Source organism: Cucumis sativus, chromosome 4, assembly GCF_000004075.3.
Source record: "Cucumis sativus cultivar 9930 chromosome 4, Cucumber_9930_V3, whole genome shotgun sequence".
Taxonomy (NCBI): domain Eukaryota; kingdom Viridiplantae; phylum Streptophyta; class Magnoliopsida; order Cucurbitales; family Cucurbitaceae; genus Cucumis; species Cucumis sativus.
Window position 1 is genome coordinate 18,604,836 of NC_026658.2, and position 19,175 is coordinate 18,624,010.

At 32.9% G+C, this 19,175-nt stretch overlaps 2 protein-coding genes across 3 annotated transcripts; one reads left to right on the forward strand and one right to left on the reverse strand.

Annotated features, from left to right (window-relative positions):
- Window positions 1–350: 350 nt before the first annotated feature.
- Window positions 351–3,999, forward strand: LOC101213532 (protein GrpE). The gene is made up of 3 exons (XM_004144260.3): window positions 351–700; window positions 1,604–2,137; window positions 3,382–3,999. Exons 1-3 carry the CDS (start codon window positions 446–448, stop codon window positions 3,598–3,600), a joined length of 1,008 nt encoding a protein of 335 aa, XP_004144308.1. The 5' UTR covers window positions 351–445; the 3' UTR covers window positions 3,601–3,999.
- A 1,332-nt stretch (window positions 4,000–5,331) lies between these two features.
- LOC101213769 (ELMO domain-containing protein A) lies at window positions 5,332–14,095 on the reverse strand. 2 transcript variants are annotated; one of them, XM_011655538.2, is made up of 10 exons: window positions 13,949–14,095; window positions 13,429–13,598; window positions 13,151–13,253; window positions 11,839–11,948; window positions 11,080–11,148; window positions 7,391–7,506; window positions 7,246–7,300; window positions 6,579–6,699; window positions 5,966–6,108; window positions 5,332–5,853 (listed from the first exon to the last, which is right to left on the reverse strand). In XM_011655538.2, exons 2-10 carry the CDS (start codon window positions 13,567–13,569, stop codon window positions 5,752–5,754), a joined length of 960 nt encoding a protein of 319 aa, XP_011653840.1. In that variant the 5' UTR covers window positions 13,570–13,598; window positions 13,949–14,095; the 3' UTR covers window positions 5,332–5,751. The 2 variants fall into 2 exon arrangements, with proteins under 2 accessions (XP_011653840.1, XP_011653839.1); XM_011655537.2 differs by having other exon boundaries at window positions 13,834–14,057.
- Window positions 14,096–19,175: the final 5,080 nt, after the last annotated feature.

The following is a 19,175-nucleotide window of genomic DNA, read 5'->3' on the forward strand; positions in this document are numbered from 1 at the left end:
AATAACAATTGTATTCTAAAAGTTTACAATGTTTATTGATGAAAATATAAAAATCATAATTTTAGCAAAATTAGGATGAAAATATCCATAAAATATGGATTAGAATCAATATTTATGAAAAACTATAAAAAAATAAAAAAAATGAAATTGATTAATAAATATTTTTATAAATTTTAAAAACATAACATATCGTAGTGAGATTTGGATCGAAAATATCTCTTAGGTTAGGTTTTGATATAAAATTTATGAAAACATGGAAATGAAATAATATATATATATATCTTTTAATCAAATTCCTCATTCTGATTTTAGTAAATATTTTTTGGAAAAATAATGATATTATAATTTATTCTCACCCAAAAAAACCCAACCTTTGTGGCGTCTTCCACTTCCTTCTTCTCTCTTCTCTACCCTTATCTCTCTCTCTCTTTTTGTAAATTCTCTCATGGCGACCCTTCTCAGAACTCCATTTTTTCAGGCAACTCCTCCCGCCAGCGTTTCCGCCTTTTCCTTATCCAAATCCACCCTAAAACCCTCTTCTTTATCCTTTACAACATCTCACTCCTTCATTTGTTGCTTCAACTCCTCCAAGTTTTCAACTCGTCCTCCTTCTCTCCGGTTCCCCAAGCGGCCTTTTGCTTCCTCCGGTGAAACGGAAATTAGCGAGCTTGAAGAGGAAGTTCGCGATTCTGAGGCGGAGGTACTCTTAATCCTTCTTCTTCTGGGAGTTGCTGTTTCTTTACCCTACTTTTGTAGTTTGACTCTTTAGTTGGTTAGGTTAGATAGTGTTGGTGGGTCTGGGTATTCCTTTATGCTGTGCAATTGGTTGGAATAGGATCTCATTGTTATTATCTAATGTTATCAATTGGGCGTTGGAGTGGAGGTGGTTGCTTCTTGCTTTGCTGTTTGAAAATGGAATCAGTTTAGTAAGTGGGAACGTGGCATTCTGGCATTAACTCAATTCGTTGTCTATTTCTCGGTTCTTAATTACTCAACCGAATGATGTCTAGAAAGAGATTTAAAGACAAATATGTTCAGAGTTTTAGACCCTTCTCAAATCTCACCTTTGGAATATCCACTTAATATCTCAATTTTTTGTGGTAACTAAACACAATGGAGTATCGAAGCAGTTTTGGTAGTTCTGGGCCCATGATTCGAGTTTGGTTTAATCATTCTTATTGACATTTTTGCCGTATTGCTCTCAGCAAGTTTATGTGAAAAATAAGATACCTATGCTTTTCTCCAAGTCTAATACTGAAAAGTTTCTGATTCCTCTATGTGCCCTATGCAACTTTGTGGATACTACAAAAATATAATCAAATGATGGGTCTATAAGCTCCATTCAATTCAAGACTAAAATTTAGATGTTGAAATAACATGGTCCATAAAACACAAATTGTGTTCTTTTAGACCTAAAAGTATAAATAATTGATTTGATTTTTGTTAAAATTGGAAGATTTTTGGATATTGGATGTTTAGAGAGTGTAATAACTTTTGGCTATGGAAAATTAATTCGAATGGCATGGATTTAGATTGTTTTAATTAAGTTTGTACAGAAATCGTGCCCTTGCACTTTCTTGTTGCTCATATATTTATGTAACAGGACTCTTCTGTTAGTTATACCGGTGTAGAAGATGCTACAAGTGATAATGACATAAGTGACGACTCAGAAGTTAATACTGAGGATTCCACTCAGTCAGTCATTATAGCAGCACTTCAGTCCTATAAGCAGGCGTTAGCTGATAACGATGGAGCTCAAATGGTTGAAATAGAGTCTTTTCTGAAGTCAATTGAAGATGAAAAGCTCGCAGTTGAAAGGAAGTTGAGTTCCTTAATTGAAGAACTTTCTGTAGAGAAGGATCGAGTTTTGAGAATCAGTGCTGACTTTGATAATTTTCGGAAGAGAACAGAGCGAGAACGTCTTTCATTAGTAAAAAATGCTCAAGGAGAAGTAGTAGAGACTCTATTAGGTGTCCTGGATAATTTTGAGAGGGCTAGGGCACAGATCAAGGTGGAGACAGAGGGGGAAGAGAAGATCAATCAGAGTTACCAGAGCATCTATAAGCAGTTCACCGAGATTTTGGGCTCCTTGGGTGTAGTTCCTGTTGAGACAATTGGGAAACCGTTTGACCCACTGGTGAGTTTTTTCTTCTTGTCAAGTAATCATTCTTGTGTCTCGTTTCCCCCTTATTCATCAAAGTTTGAGTCACTACTAATCAGTCAGTAGAGTCTAATAAGTGAACTTGTATTCCATGTGTGAACCTGTAGTCTCTTTTATTTAACATGACCATCCATTTTCCTTGACATTTCCCATATTGGTAACTTCCTAAAACTTAATAATTGGTGAACCTGTTTTCGTTAACAAACTGTTCTCTTCTTAAAGTATCTGCCCATGGTGGATTTATCCATCAACTTGATGAGTAAAATGGTGGTATATATTTAATACCATTTGTTCTAGTAAGACTGAGGTCAGACAATAGAAACTTATGGAACTGTTGGACCTTTCCTTCGAAAAGTTATGATCATGACTGGATGAACTTTTTCTGATATCTGATCTTGTAATCTCAAACATGAATATGGTTTAAAACCTAACCAACCCATGAAGGTTCCTTTATTTGTGTCTATTTTGACCATAGAAAAAACAAGAGTTGTGATCAGCTAATGCGAAGACCAAATGATTTCGGTAGCCATCACTTTTGTTTTGCATTTAAAATGATGAGAGTGTGAATCAAATTTTCCTTTATAATATTTTTCCCAAAAGTATGTGATGTAAATTATTGGTGGAGTTCCCTGGATCCATCCATAAGAAGTAATGCGTCTCATATGGGTTATTTTTCATGGAAAAGGATCAAAGAAGAGAAAGTTACTTTGGAAGTGTGCTATCTTGGATCCGTTATCGGTTTTATGGTTGGAGCTCAATAAAAGAATTATTGAAGATAAATTTGAAGATCTAGACCAGGTTCAGAGTGAATCTGATAGTGTCATTGTTGGAGCAAAAAGGTTGAAGACTTTACTAGTTCTGCCAATCAGTCTATTTCATTCAATAGGTGATTTTTCCTCGACAATTTTATCTTTCAAGGAGGCCTTCTCCTGAAATATTGTAACCTATTCAAATTGTTATTATCAATGACAAAGCTATTAGTTCTATCTGATATTGTGACTAATCTCTTGTATCTGTTTAAGTTTTCGACTATCTTCAATCCCATCAAATTTTAAGGTAATGTGTTTTTGTGTTTTCATTTTTGAATTCTATTTGATATGCATTCAAAACTAGCATGGCATGATCAAACATGGAACTAATCAGGGTCCTGTTTTTTTATCTCTCTTTCTGGGGACCAAGTTTGGTAAGTTGAAACTTGTTTAATCAATTTCTTCCTACAGCTTCATGAAGCAATCATGAGGGAGGACTCCACAGAATTTGAGGAAGGTATCATACTCGACGAGTTCCGTAAAGGATTCTTGCTTGGTGACAGACTCTTACGTCCATCAATGGTGAAAGTTTCAGCCGGTCCCGGGCCTGAAAAGTCAGATGAAACCGCACCAGCAGAAAAGCTTGATTCAAGTGAAGAATTTGCAAACTCGGAATCAGAGTCTTCTTAAAACTCCCAATCCTCTTGACCACAATCCAATTTTGATTATAGTCTGAATCTTTTTAATGCCTGATAAGAGACTGGAGATGGAATTTATTTGTGTTATTATTGGTGATCAAGGTTTTGCAGGCAGAGAATTTTGATATTTGATTTCAGGAAATAGCTTTGGATGATGAAAAAATGTTGTTACCGTGAAGATAATCACTTAGTGAAATGATGTATTTGATTTAGACAAACAATTCTCTTTTTAAAAACTTTTTCGCTATAACTTGTTGAGAGAACTTACCAAAGTTTCTATTGTAAACTTTGTAGAATTTGTTGAATGTGCCTTGATTTCTGAGTTAAAAATGGCATGGTAGACCTCTATTGTAGTGTTTATTTGAAGGAAATTAAAACCACTTTCTCAATTTTATTTCTGTTCATTGTTAATTTCAGGACAAATAAGCTCATTGATTTAAGCATACTTTAGTTAAATTTTGAAATTTTGTTACAGCAATTTAAATGTAGCTACTGTTGCAAAGATGAAATTTTACTCACGTGTTTATAGATTGGAGATACTTTAGACTTTAGAGTACAAGCATCAAAATGTAATTTCAACTTTTACGGATGTTAATTTGAATATAACTATATAGTCATTGTAAACATGTAGCAGCTCAAATTAATAACAAAGTTAGTCTTAGTTTAGAACCAACCTACAATCTTGTTTTTCATGTGTATCTATACGTGTGTGTGTATGAATATGCCTCCATGTTTATGTAGATATTAAGAACTTAAAACAATGGCTATGAATCACTTAGCCCTCAATTTAAAAATAGAAAGATCAAAATTAATCAAAACCAATAAACGATGTAGGAAGTTGTTCAGGATTTGGTTGAGAATACCTCTTATGAAAAAAATAAAATAAAATAAAAGAATAGATCAACTCGTTGTCAAAAGTGTTTTGTACAAAATTTTCACTTTAATTTTGAGGATAACATATTTCCTTCCTCTATAAATAGTAGTAGAAACTTGGAGGCTAAAAGAATGTCCAACAACATCCATAGCTTCTTGCACATATGGATTGTAGTAATGAATGTGAGTCTTAAGGAATTGAGAATTCAAAACCACCTCAAACCCAATAAACCAAATATGAGTTTGGAATCCAAACACACCCCAATCCTAAACAAACCCTTGGACTTGAGAATTCACGCTTAAGATGAAATTGGGATCAATGATGATGAAAAAATTCCCTAATCATTCGTCCCATTCTTCATCTTCTATTTAAAAACATAATAATAAATAGCTTTTTATATTAAAAGTGAAAAACATTAATTTAATTATTTTAAATGAGCAAACAATAGATTCATATCCGAAGTGTCCTAGCTAATTGTCATGTTTGATTTACCATTGAATTTTTTAAAATAAAAGTTTTTTTTTTATCTTTAAATTTTAGATTTAATTTTCAGTTGATTCCTAAATTTCAAGATACAATACATATAATCTTAAATTTTGAGTTCTTAAAATTTAACAATCTATCTACGAGAAACGAAAATTAACAACACAAAAGACTTCTATCAAAGAAGGTTTCGAGGAATAGGGAGAAAAAAGACTCAATAAATGTTCAGCTCTAAAAAGAAATGCCACATTCACTTGCTAAAACCATTAGAGCAGAGTGTAATTAATTTTCAAAACATAAAGGTTTCCAATGCGAGAGGAACATGTTGATAAGAGATATACTAACTAACCAGAGAGTTAGCTCAAATGGTAAAGACATGTACTCTAAATATCTTAACATAGTTTAAATGGTTAAGACATGTGCTTTGACGTCAAATCTTCGAACACCATACCACACCCTATACAAATATCTATATTAAGGAGAGAGAGAGAGAGAATGGGGACATCCAGTTGTTAACTTATAGCTCACAGCTTCTCCTTTCCATTAGAGATACAATGCTTTGGACTTAAAACCAGAGAGGAAATACATAACAATTTTACTCTATTTTCATGATTAAATGTGTGGTAGTTTTTATTTTTTCTTTGCTTTTTTTTTTTTTTTTTTTAACATTTTAAATTTTATTACAAATGCAATTTTTGGATAAGCAACATAGAAATTGGAAGATAAGGAAAGATCAATAGAGAGAACTATGACTGAATCAAGAAGTTAATGATGGGAGAAAGAAGATTATCTTCTCAAGAGATTGTAGGCTGGCAATTCTTTCACACTCGAGGTATCTTCAAGTTCAAGCTCACGTTCTAGCTGACTTCTGGTAGACTTCAAAACATCCTGAAAAGTAAGATTCAAAGTCAGATGATGATGATGATGATGATGATGATGATTCTTCATTTCAATGTTGTTTATGGACTTGAATGGTCAAATATTTCTAGAAATTATTTACATTGAAATCCATATAGGAAGCGCGCTTTGCGAGCCATTGAGCGTCCATCAATTGGAAGGCTACACAGAAGAGGTTATCAAATGCCATCTCGTCATGCTCTAAAAGTTCTAAGAAACGAATCCCTGCAAATGAACTTGGCTTCCCTGCAACAAAATATTACTTCAATCGTTTATTACGGATTCAAGATTCTCTCAAGAATGTTTGAATGACAGACAGCGTAAGCAGTTTTTATATTCGTAAATGTCCAAACTAGGTTACGCTCACTTCGACTAATCTCAAGGGGCAACCTACGTAATCCTATGAGTGTCGAGTAAAGATGACCACTATAAATTGAATCCATGATGTTGAACTCATACCCTTTTATCAAAGTTATGTTTGAGCATCAATTTTTTTTTTTTTTTTTTTTTGTTTGTTAGAAACAACTTTCTTTGGGGAAAAGATAAAAGGAAACAAGGTCATGAAAAACAAAAAACAAACTCACAGAAACTCACTAAAGAAAGGGGGTTCCGACATGGTAAATTGATATGCTAATAGAAAAATTAGAAAATGTCTTCGTGATCGGTGTCGAAAGAAAAACATGAAAACTCAAAAAGAAGCCAAACATCCATCTTACCTGATTGGAGATCTAACATTTGCACCAACATAAACGAAATGTTAATACCAGCAACAGCAAACGGATATTCCCACTCAGCTCTCTTACCATCCTTCTTATACAACAATCTGCGGAATGACTCCTGTAAAGGAATCCAACCAACTATTTACATTGAATAATCACCGACGATATATTATCAATGTAGCCAAAAAGGAAAGAGATAATATCACTTGGAGATCTAATTAGAACTATTCGCAAAGCTGGACCGACTTGCATGCTCACATCCAAAACAAGACAAAATTAGTGCATCTAGCAGTACACATTCAGCAAGTCCTGAATAATTTAAGCCAAGTAAAAGTAGCAGCAATCACAATAGGAGGGACGATAAATAGCATACTTTTCACTACTTTTAACTACTTTTTAACCCCAAAGCTTCATAAATCCTCACTGAAATGACTTAAGAAAACATAATGCTTCTCAATATCGCGCTTTTAACCACTAGTGAAGTAATTCAATTCCGTGGTTTTCAATCTGAATCTTATACGGCATTTGTGTTTCCATACAAACAAAGATAATTACATTTATTACTATATGTCAGATCAAAGAATCAGGTATAGAACATAAGAGAAAAGATAGAGCACCAAGCAAAAGAAGAGAAAATATTAAAACATAGGAAAAGGAAACAAACCGGATATGTCTGGGCAAAGAAGATAAGATTTTCCAGTGAAACAAATCCACCACCTCTACAAAAAAGTATAGAAGACTACTAAATATTAACAGAAGGGGATGAAACAAACGAAGCATCATTTCAAAAGATCAAAGATTGTACTCACCTAAAATCTGTTGAAGGATCAGTACCTTGCCAACCCATGTCCTTCCAGAGCTCAGATTTAGGAGGTGGAAGCTCTCTGTCTGGATATGCCAACCTCCATAACCTTTTCAGAGCATCCTACAACGCATGGATTCATTTATTTTTCCATCCCAGAAATGGAGTGAATAGCCAAATTCCTGTTACACATTCTTCATTGTATTTTTAATATTTTTTATATTCAAAGTGTCCAGACCACCTTACACGCACCTCAATTAATGTCACCGACTAATCTCACGGGATAACCAATTATATTAGTCGAGGTTTCTAATCATCCATTTGATCGTATAGAACACTGAAGGTACAGGGGGGTGTTATACAAATCAAGGAGATGTCTACACAAGTCACTAGGTCTAACATCCAGAAAGAAGGAAGAGTATGTTCTGAAGTACCTTTACGTCTTCAACAACTAGAAACACAATCCCTATTCCGAATCCTTATGTTTGCCTACAATTTTGAAGCAAATTTCGATAGATTTTTTCTTTAAAAAAAAACAAACTGTTAGGTGCTATATCAAAACTTTTGATATAAACACTTCACCCTTAATCTCTTGTAGAAAAATAGATTACATCACTAAATACTCTCTATTACCTTCAATTCACACAAATTCTCTTCTTAAGCTTCCATCACATAAATCCTCCCTCCAATTATTCTCTACACTTTCTCGTTAGCTTCTTGTTAAATTACAATCAACCCAAAAGTTAAAGTTCATAGGTTACGATAAATTTAATTAAATACACACTTCCACATTCCCCTCACTTGTGGGCTTGCAAATTATAGGAAGCTCAAACAAGCAGACAAACTAATTGGAAAGAAAATGATAATGACATTATAGGAATTTGAACAAAGAACCCTTCCGCCCTCATGATATCTAAAATATCAAGAGAATACTAATTTAATTTCTTGTTCACAAGGATGGACGAGTTTCTTAAGGAGAAGAAAATCCACAGAATTACAGATACGGAAACTCTGACAAATAAATACAAATTACTGCTATAATATAGTAAATATAAAAGATTTTGCCAACATGAACATTAGCTTAACTTGCACAAAATAGGCATCTTCGTCAATGAGGTTAGATGTTTGAATCACCCACCTTACATATTATGTTAAACTCAACAATATATATGCATGCATACATACATAGAAAATACATACAATTGTTAATTAACTCAACATTTTATGTTTTTCTAGTGTGCGTTTAGTATTTTATGTTAAACTTATATGTCCTAAAATAATGACAGAAAACATTGTATTTGTAAGGTGTCCATGTCCTAGTTTTCTATTGTTTATTTATCTATTATTTTTTTAAAAAAAATTGGTGTATTGCCGTTTTGTATCATATCCGTGTCCATGTCCCAGGTCTATGATCGCCGTCTTAGAGGAAAAATATATTGACACACACAAAAAAAGCACCCAAACGGCACTGGAGGATAAACCTTTGGAGCTGTTTGTTGAGAGAATTTGGAGTCTATGGATTTGGAATAGAGATGGCCTAGCTCAACTAGAAGAGGTACTTTCTCATTCTCCATTCACGGGTTACAGTTTTGTGGTAGAATAACTTCTTATGCAATTTTGTGGGGCATTTGGCTTGAGAATTTAAGATGGATAATATAATTTTAAAAGGGGTGGGGAGATCGGGCGAGGAAGTTAGGGAGGTGGTGGGTTTAACGCCTCTTGTGCGTATGGTCAATGGGCCTTTTTGTAATTATGATTACATTTGATCATATTCTTTTGGATTGGAGTCTTTTTCTGTAGTTAGGGTCAGGCTCCCTTTTTTGGTTGGAGCTTCATTTTTTCTTTTGTGCAACCCTGGTATATTCTTTTATTTTTCTCCAATAAAGCACTGTGGATTCTTACCAAAAACAAAAAGGGAAAAAAACCACAACAAAAGTGCCCAAGCTACCAAGTTCAATAGAATCTTAACTTCTTCCTCAAAGATAAACCATTTAGTACCTCAAGAAGTTCCTCTCCAACCATAATTCAATAAAATTTTCATAGAATTTCATTTTTTTTTTCATCTTAATTTTTTTTCGGTATTGGAAATATGTAAAAATTGATCCTTCAAAAATAAATTCTAACTCGATAAAACACTTCTAAATTATTGGAACCAAGCAACAAAATGTTTCAATAGCAATCATCTTTTATTGAATTGATACAAAGTGCTTATACAAGTGAGAAGTTAGAACTCAATTACAACATTAATCTGTATACGCTCATGTGATAAGTGGTCTGGGTCAAGAGAGAATAGAGCAAGGGAGTATACTTTTTTCTCTTGTATTTGCTTTGAGTGACGTAGAACGGGAGAAACATTGGCCTTATTGAATTATTTGGCTTTCTAAAATTATTTTCAATTGTTATAGAAGCAAAACCCATCAAACTTGAAGTAAACATAGCCCTAGTTCTCCTACCCTTACCAGTATATCCCCATTCTTTTCCTTAAAATGAACGTAATATGCGGTTTATTCTAAAATATAGCAAAAATAAACTAAAATATTTAAAAATATAGCAAAATGTCACTGTCTGTCAGTGATAGACACTGATAGATGATGATGTCTATCAGGTGTCAGTCTGTAACATAGATAGCCATTAAAGTTTTATTATATTTGTAAATAATTCAGTAGTTTTTCCATTTAAAACAATTACCTAGTAATATCATGAAATTCCATCTAACATTAGAACCTTATAACTACTACGGATCCATGATCAAATATATCTGATATCGGTACACATGGAATAGGTGATGTAGAACATCTCCCTTCTTTATGTAGAACATCTCCCTTCTTGATGTTTCTTGAATTTTATCCTAGAAGAGGGGTTTGAATTACCATTTTTATAGTTTTGGATTAATTACCAATTTTGTATCTTGAGTTAGTTATAACTAACTCAACTCCAAGTTAAACTAACTCAACCCCAAGTTAGTTTAACAACTCTTGTAATCTCCAGCCTATAAAAAGGCTTCTCATTTTCATTAATAAGACATAAAAAAAAGAGGCATTATACATACAGAATTCTAACTTTGCAGTCACTGCATCAATAGGCTTGCTAAGAATAACATACATTTACTGAAGACCCTTGTTCCCCACCTCTCCCAAACTCCAAGTCTAATTCTCCTCGAGACCATTTTTCCTTCTTGCATTACCTAAAGTGAACCAGTTGTTTGTCGGTCCAATGACCAACAGAAGTTATGTATGATACTGGAATGTACTTCTTTTAGGACCAGTGCATAACTTCAAGTCGGCAAGTAAGACTAACTTAGATATTGCTGGACAGCAAATTTTGGTAGGTAACTAGGAACAAACATACAAGCACAAACATCTTTCAATAAACATACAAGCACAAACATCTTTCAATAAACATACAAGCACAGACATAAAATATTGATATGAACAGAACATAATAAAGATGAACAGACATGTTTTCATGAGAATCATAGCTAAGTAAACTTGCACAAGAAGTGGGAATGTCCCAACTGGTTCATTCAATTATCAGCAAAAGAATTCCCTTTGTTATGAAATTTGAGAAGAATTCCATAAGTATAGCTTGCAGGAAATACTTACATTTTAAGACATCGAAAGAGAACGAGAGTAGTAACACATATATAACAAAATCCATAGAATTTGAGATCCCATATAAAAATGTTGAAGGACTCACTTGGTGCTCAATGCGAGATCCATCAAAGGGAACTTCCAGCCTTTGCTTTAAACTCCTGAGTCTTTCTTCCTAGGAAACAGAGGGGAGATTTTTACATTTGATAACAGATACTCTACCTTAAAAATTTTGCAATATAAAAAATGAGTGTAAATCCAAACCAATAAACACAACAAACTGACACAGCCAATGTTTGTGAGTTGATTCAATGGAAATTCCATAAGACTTTTGCAATATTAAAAAGGTTCTCTTTTTAAGCTTTCCAATTCCCAGATGTGAGCACAATCAAAACTTTATATAGAAATGGATTTATAAGACTTATTTGTAGAGGGGACCTATTGCATGGTTAAATTGAAAATTTAGTCCCATGGTTTATATCTGGAATCTAGTTCCTATGCTTTAATAAAAGACCTTCATAAATTGATGAGGATTTTATCAAACCATAGAGACTGCTTATGAAATTTTATCAAATCGTAAGGACTAAATTCTAACTTAAAAAATTACAGAAACTAAACTCTAATTTTCTCTGAATCACAGGGACCAAATTTATAATATATCCTTTTATTGATCTTGATTAACAGAACAAACTGAATTTGAACAAGAAACATGATTCAAATTAATAACAGGACATCATAGAAAACAAATATAACCATTTTAGTAAATCATACTCAGACCTCAGGCTAGTAAACTTCTAAACAAATAATTACTCTGATTTAATTACAATGACAATTCAGGAGAATAAGGCATCAAATCTTCATTTACCTGTAGAATACTAAGAGGTGGAGCCACCCTATGGTTTTGTCCATTGTGCATGGTCAAAGAAAATGGCAAAAGTCGACCAAAGAGTGCTCCAGAACCGAAGACAATGTTTGCTACAAAAGTTAAGATAGCGTTAGCAAACAGTTGTCAACATGCCTACCATGTACCGGACTTCATTTCTCTGAGCTCACTACATCGATTCACATTCATTTCTATCTATTAAACCTCCTAGTTGGGACAGACAACTTCCTCGGCAGAGACAGTACTTTACAACCACATTAAAGACATTCCTTTGAGCTCCTTTTCCTCCCTTGCTTCCAATCACACCTCTACCCACTTTTTAAGATCAATTATGTCATCCTTAATGTAGGAAATTATTTATGAACTTCTCTTTTAGCTATCTCATGGAGCAAGTTGTCTTCCCCTTTTCGTCATTATAGCTTAAACACTCTTACTAATCAATTAAGGTGTTTTTTGTAATTATCTCATGGTAGGATCATTTTTGTACCCCACTTCATCATACCAATGAATCATCACTCGTTACTTTTTCCTGTTTAAAAAAATAGTAGGTATCATCTCATTGCATCATTACTGAAAGAAATACCATGGACTAAAACCAACTAATATAGGAACTCAATGGAAAGCCGAACACTAGCAGAAATATTTTCCAAAATTTTTAAGCTTCCTACTCTACTTCACAATCAAGCATTTCCCAGAACTAAGAGAGAACTATTTTCAATGCTTCTTATCCCTAACTAAAAAGGACAATTAGCTCACAACCCACTCAAAACAGTTGTGCAACATAAAATTATCTGCGGAAGGAAGAAAGATCAAGCCAAGACATAGAGCCTTATTCTAGTAGTTGCTTGAACTAAAAGTGCCTAATAACAAAGAACAAGCTGTTGTAGTGTTGGCCCTCATAGACTTAAAGTAGTACATGAGCAACCACTATAACTTCGAATCTAAAATATCTAAAAACATAAATTTTACTTGATCTAGAAGATGATGTATCCATATCCTATTGTCTAACCATATAAATAATAATATATAGCTATATCTGGTGTTCTTTAAGAAGCAAGCATCATGAATAATGAGATAATGAAGAACTATAAAAATAAGAGCATTCGTAAGAGATTGTTTGAACATAAAGACCTCCTATTTAATAAAAATAATTGAAAGTAAAAAAAATACCTTAAAGTTCATTACAAAGCTTTCAGCCAAACTATTAGATTCCATGAGAAACTACAAATTAGTTCTACTAATCTGAATGCTCTATCTTGTATTAACAGAATCCATTCAAAGAAAATAACTGTACCTATCCACTGAGCCCATTGTGCAATCAACTGAGAAAACAGAAGTGTCCAGTGTAGCTGTTGCTTCTTCCGCTCATCGTCCCAAATCTCTTCAAGCGTGCGCACCTTTTATAAGAAAAACAACCAAGAAATCAACTGCCGAAGACTACTAAAGGAAAAAAAAATATACAGAACACAAAAACAAAAGCACCCAGGATACTTTATAAAGAACAGGATAAGAATAATTCGAAAGGGGGGAAAAAGTAAAAAGGCTATAAATTTAAAGGAATTAAGCTCTAACCTCCGAGCTCCTATCACTATACTCATGGCTGCCAAGCAGAGGCTCACTCAAACCTTCAAAGCCAGAAGTATCATATTTTTCGTTCCTTTTCCCATCAACATCACCATGGTGGAGCCTCCTCCTCAAAGTTTTTGAAGTCATTAAATAACTTCTTATAAGAACCCTGCTACCTATAAATCCAAAACACCTTCAATACCTCATCAAACAAAGATAAAAGAAAAAAAAACCCCAAATACCCATGATCAAGCACCAAGGTAGCATTCAAAGTCTAGTACAGAAAGAAGGAAACGAATTTCATGACTAGAACATACAATTGAAACAGAACAAAAAGGGGAGAACGTAGAGGTAAAGTTGATACAAAAATCAAGAAGTTAGAAATCAGGGAAAGAAAGAAAGTAATATTGCCTGAAAAGTCGGGATAGAAGGAGAAAAGGAACGAATCAATCAAAAAATGGGAAGAGAAACATAAAGCGGAGAATGTTGGATAGAAAGAAATCCTCCGAAACTGCCAAATTTATACCAAATTGCGTTGCTTAACATGGGAGTGTAAGACAATTGAATTCGAAATAAATAAAGAAATGGAGATAATTGCATCGGACTCGCGCCCCAACTTGTCCTCGAAGGAAACTGCTCTTCCTTTTGCTTCCAACTTTATTTATTTGTTTATTGTCATTACTATTATTATTTATTTTTGTTTTTTTTTACAGAAATTATTAACTTATTATTATTATTATTGATTATTAGTTACATTTGTTTTCTTGTTTTCTTGTTTCTTATTTTTTAATCATTAGTTAAATTTGTTTTTCCAATAGCTAATAGGCGGATTCTTTTTACTTTATTTATTTTTTCCTACAGAGGTTTTAATTGCAGCTTAGCTTGTCTTACGATCCATTTGATATTCATACTAAAGCTTAATTCAACTCTTTTTTTTTTTTTTTAATGTCAAATGGGCTCAATCTCATTAGTTTTTAATTATATAGATGGTGAAGAGAGAAGGGAAGTTTTCTAATTATGAATGTTCAAATTGTTTGAATTATTTGACTTTTTATCATTGGATGACGAATTTAGGTTTGATTGAAGTTTCCCAAAACTTTTGAGTTTAGACTTCATTTATTTTTCTTTAGAGATTGTTACTTCCTTTATTTAATAACGACAAAAATAGGGTATAAAGGAAATATTGACAATTTTTGATATCTGAAATAATCAAATTAAAATAGAAAAAGTGAATTTAATAAGAAAAAGTGAAAATTAGGATATTTAATATATATATGTATGTATGTATGTATAAAGGAAAAAGAATAAAAAATTGTTAATAAGAAACAATCAAATTAAAATTGGAAAAATGATGTTAATTTAATAAGGAAAGATACTTTTACGATTGAAATTTGGTGGTTGGAATATTTTATATATATATATATATATATATATATATAGAAAAACAAAAAAATATGAGTGAGAATTAACTACTCTATTTTTGTCGATTTTTTTAATATTATTTTTTAAAATAACATTATTAAAAAAAATTCCATAAATTTAGTAGATGTCTAAGTTTTAAATTTATTTCATTAAGGACTTAATTGTAGTCATCATAATCGAAATAACTAGTTTTTTACCGTCAACAATGTTCTTAAAAGTAACTATTTCATGGTTTCGATCATATGTAAACTCTTTAACATAGGATGTCTCCACTTCCATGTCTTTACATGAACATTCAGGATCACATCCTTTGTATTAACTATAAAACAGACCACATTTATAGTGTTTCTCAGAATAAAGCATCCAACCTTATTCATACTCTATAGACCGTTTGGGCTATATACTCGAACTTGATCCACGCTTATGTCTCTACATAAATTTTAAGTCTACACTAGATGGCCTTCAGACCTTAGTTTATTGGATTCAAGATTATAACATTTAATTTTCACTAATAAGTTCTCAATAATCACTTTATTGAATTGAATATAATTTAAACTATAAACTACGAGTTTCAAGACATAAACTCCAACACGTTTAAGTTCTATAATTTTTCTTTGCCCCATAATGATAACTTCAATGATATAAATAATTATGCAAGGTTAAGCTTTATTTGTTACTTAGGCGTCCAACTTGTTACAGAAACCTACTTAGGAAATATTTCTTAAAAAAATTATTTCAATAGGCGAGCAACCTTTAACTCAGACCTCTTTTGTAAGATTTTTCTAAGTAAAATCTTATCATTCACTTTTAAGCTATGAGGACCTTGTTGCATTTTAAATGTGGGGGTGTGTGAGGTCCAAGCTAAAACTTTAAAAAATTTTGAAATCCTATCAAGGCGTTTTAAATAAGGTGTTTTAACAAAAGTTAAAACGTTGTAAAAAATAAAGTAAATTGAAAAATTCTTTTTATTCCAATTCAATTGAATAAAACTCCAATGTTGTTGCCTCTCACCCAAAAATAAAGAAGCAAAGCTTCAAAAATCTTAGAGTAAAAGTTAAAAAGTGGCGACAAGAGTTGTAGTTATGGAGATGAATGTATTCATAGAATACCAATAATTTTCCACTCAATGCCCAACTCAAATTAATTAATAGTAAAATTTTCTTCGTGAAAAGGGAACCAATTTTTTTAAAAAATTTCAGCCATTTCTTAAAATTGAAAAGAAGATTTTTTGGAAATAATGTACAAGGTTATTTTGAGATTTAAGCTTGCATTGTTCTGAACCTGAAAATATTTTTATAGTGGAGAGTATGCGATAAAAGTGGAACCTAGTCGCAAATGAAACTAAATCACATCATGAGAAGTTTAGTGGATTCGAGTAGGAAGGTAGGGCTTAGGCATGGAGCCTTGCTTGAGGACAAAACATTGTTTTAAATTTGGGGGTGTGATAACTTGTAAAAACACAACTTATTATGGCCTTTTGCGTAAAATGGAGTTAAAACATGAGATAAAGTGTCCGAATGCATAACTTTTAGGGCAAAATCATAATATCAAAAGAATGCACCTTACATAAGTCTTAATGACATCTGATTAACTATGTTTTTATGTGTTTTCCACACAGGATGGCATAAAGAAGAAATGAAGTGAGGATCGCGCACTAACTCAGTGAGAAGAATACTGGAAATTTACGAGTCGTTGGGCAAGATGTCGACACATCATTATGCGATATGATTTGCTAAAAGACAAGAGTGGTAGTGGAGCTGATGTGACAAGAAATGATTACTTTCTGCATTGACATTATTTATAGACAAGGACAATTGTGCAAGGTAGGTAAGGACAGACGTACAACATGAGCATTTAATTTCTCACATAAAGTGAGCCTGTAAAAGAAGTCTAACTCCACTATGAAGAATCATCATACAAAGGAGGTCATCCCTACAGGAAGCCGACAAGGACAAGTTTTAGAGTTCTTCACCATTTATTGTAGTTTTTCTTCCTTCATTCTTTCTCTAGTTAGCATATGAGTGAGAGCTTATAGAGAGAAGTTCCCCTACCATTTTCCCTAACTTGTAAACGAGCCAAGGGATGCATGAGAGTTCATTTTGCGACTCGACTCGTATCTGTTCTTTCCATTTTTGTATTTTATGGTGTATTGTATGAATGTTCTTCATTTATGGTCGAAAGGCCGACATTTATAAATACAATGTATTTTTATCCATTGTCTCTCTTCCATTTCTTCTCTATTAATCTTGTTGATGAGTTTTAAGTAGTTTAAGTTTATGTTTTGTACTTGATAAGGATTCTTTTAGTTATAAGTCTCATCATGCCTAGTTGAGCTTAGCTCAATCGCTTGGCCAACATTGGTGGCCAACTGCTCGAGAGAGTAAGTATCAAGGACATAGCTAAACATGCACAAAAGGGAGCTTGGAAACAAACTTCATTTTGGCATTGTGACTCCAGCCATTTGTGTCCCAAAAGAAGAACAAGTGTGGTATTTAGGCGCTGAGAGGCTGCTTGTCTTAAATAGAGAGTCAAATGTGATGCTTCTAAGTGAGGGAGCTTAGATGTATATGCTTGGTTTCTCTTTACCATTTGTGTCTCGAAAGGAGAACAAGTGTAGTGTTTAGGCGTCAAAAAGTGGCTCGCCTTAAATATAAGATGGTCGAGTGATCTACATCGCATCAAGAACATGTCGCACAACATAGATCGCCTAGAATACTAAGATATTCCTTCATCCCTCTTAATGCAGATTAGTTCGCACATTTCGTAATCTTTCCCTTTCATCCCCTTTACAGAATCCTCTGTGTAAATAAATAAATTAGTATAGTTTTATACTTATACTACATAGAATTTGTATACCGCTTGGTTAAGAAGTAAGCATTATAATTAAGCTTTGATAGGAATTTGTTGTGTTCGACCCTGACTTACCCAAGAAACCTTTCGCTTCAAGCATGAGAAAAACTTGTATTAAACGTTAATCATGCATGAAGCAACACATAGGTAGGAGATGCACCTTTTATCTCATAATCGTAGCCTAGACGCTTATATTAGTCCATAAGTAGAGCCTTTCATGATAAATATTTACGAATTAATAACGAACAAGCAAGGAGATGTTCTGAAGAAGCGATGAATGAAGACAATTTATAATAAAGACAAAACTAAAAGCAACCTCACTCTAAAATTTCTCAGGACAAAAAGCAAAAAGAAGTTAGTGTTAAGACAATATTTGATTTACTTTTTATAGCTTAGCTCTCCTATTATTTCACAACTTATTCATTAAAATTATCATTTTATAAGAGATAATGATCTAGAAATTTCAACGACTCTAACGCAATGAAAATCGCTTAATTTGGCGCTAAAACGAGCGAAAACAGGCTAAAACATTATGAAGGACATTTGTAATTTTCTAGAAGTTAGGTGCCTCCCCTAGTGGTGCGATGTCGAAGCACGGGGTCAAAAAGGTAGTAGCTGTCAATGAAGCAACATCTTGGCACCCGAATCATTTATGGTCAAGCGTTGTAGCGTTATGAACTTTGATGAAAAAAATAATGCATACGCTTTTTGCCTGCCAGCCGACCTAAATAACTTACTTAAGCCCATTTTTGCCTTATAAACTTAGATTGGCATTTCATTTTTTTTTTAATTTGTACTAAAATTAGACTAAAATATCATTGTAAAATTCTCTCCACAAAATTATTAAAGTTATCTCAACTTTCTTCCAAGAAATATAAAGCCTTTTTTGTCAAATTCTTTGCGGCTACTTTGAAGACTAAGGGCAACTAAGGTAACTTTCTTGGGAATGGATGTTCTTTGTAATTTTCCTTGACAATGCATCTTTCATTGCTTTTTAATTTGATTTTTGGGTAAATTTCTTTCTTAATTTTGATAAATAATTCTTATTTTGTTGGTTTGGTCATCCAAGAATGCATGAATTAAAAATTAATTACTAGAGACGCTAAGCACACCTTTTGAAGTATTGTTTGAACATCGTTGAATAAATCTTTAACATGTCTATCCTATTGATTTCTCTTCAACTTTCAATGTGAATTTACCAAAATAATGTTTCTTGAGATAAAGAGATTCCTTGCTCTTAAGAGTCTCCACATTGATGCCTGTGATCTCTATGCAATTTTAAAAGAACTTGTGAAACCGCTAAGATGAAAACACACTACAAGAAAAATGGTCTACGACTACAGTTATTTACTGTCGCGAACAAAATCCATGACAATTATTTTCAGTCATAGAAGCGGGAGTCATGGAAAGTCCTTCTATGATAGTTTTCAAAAACTGTCGTAATAACTTATTTCATGACATAAAATAAATGTCGTTAGTTA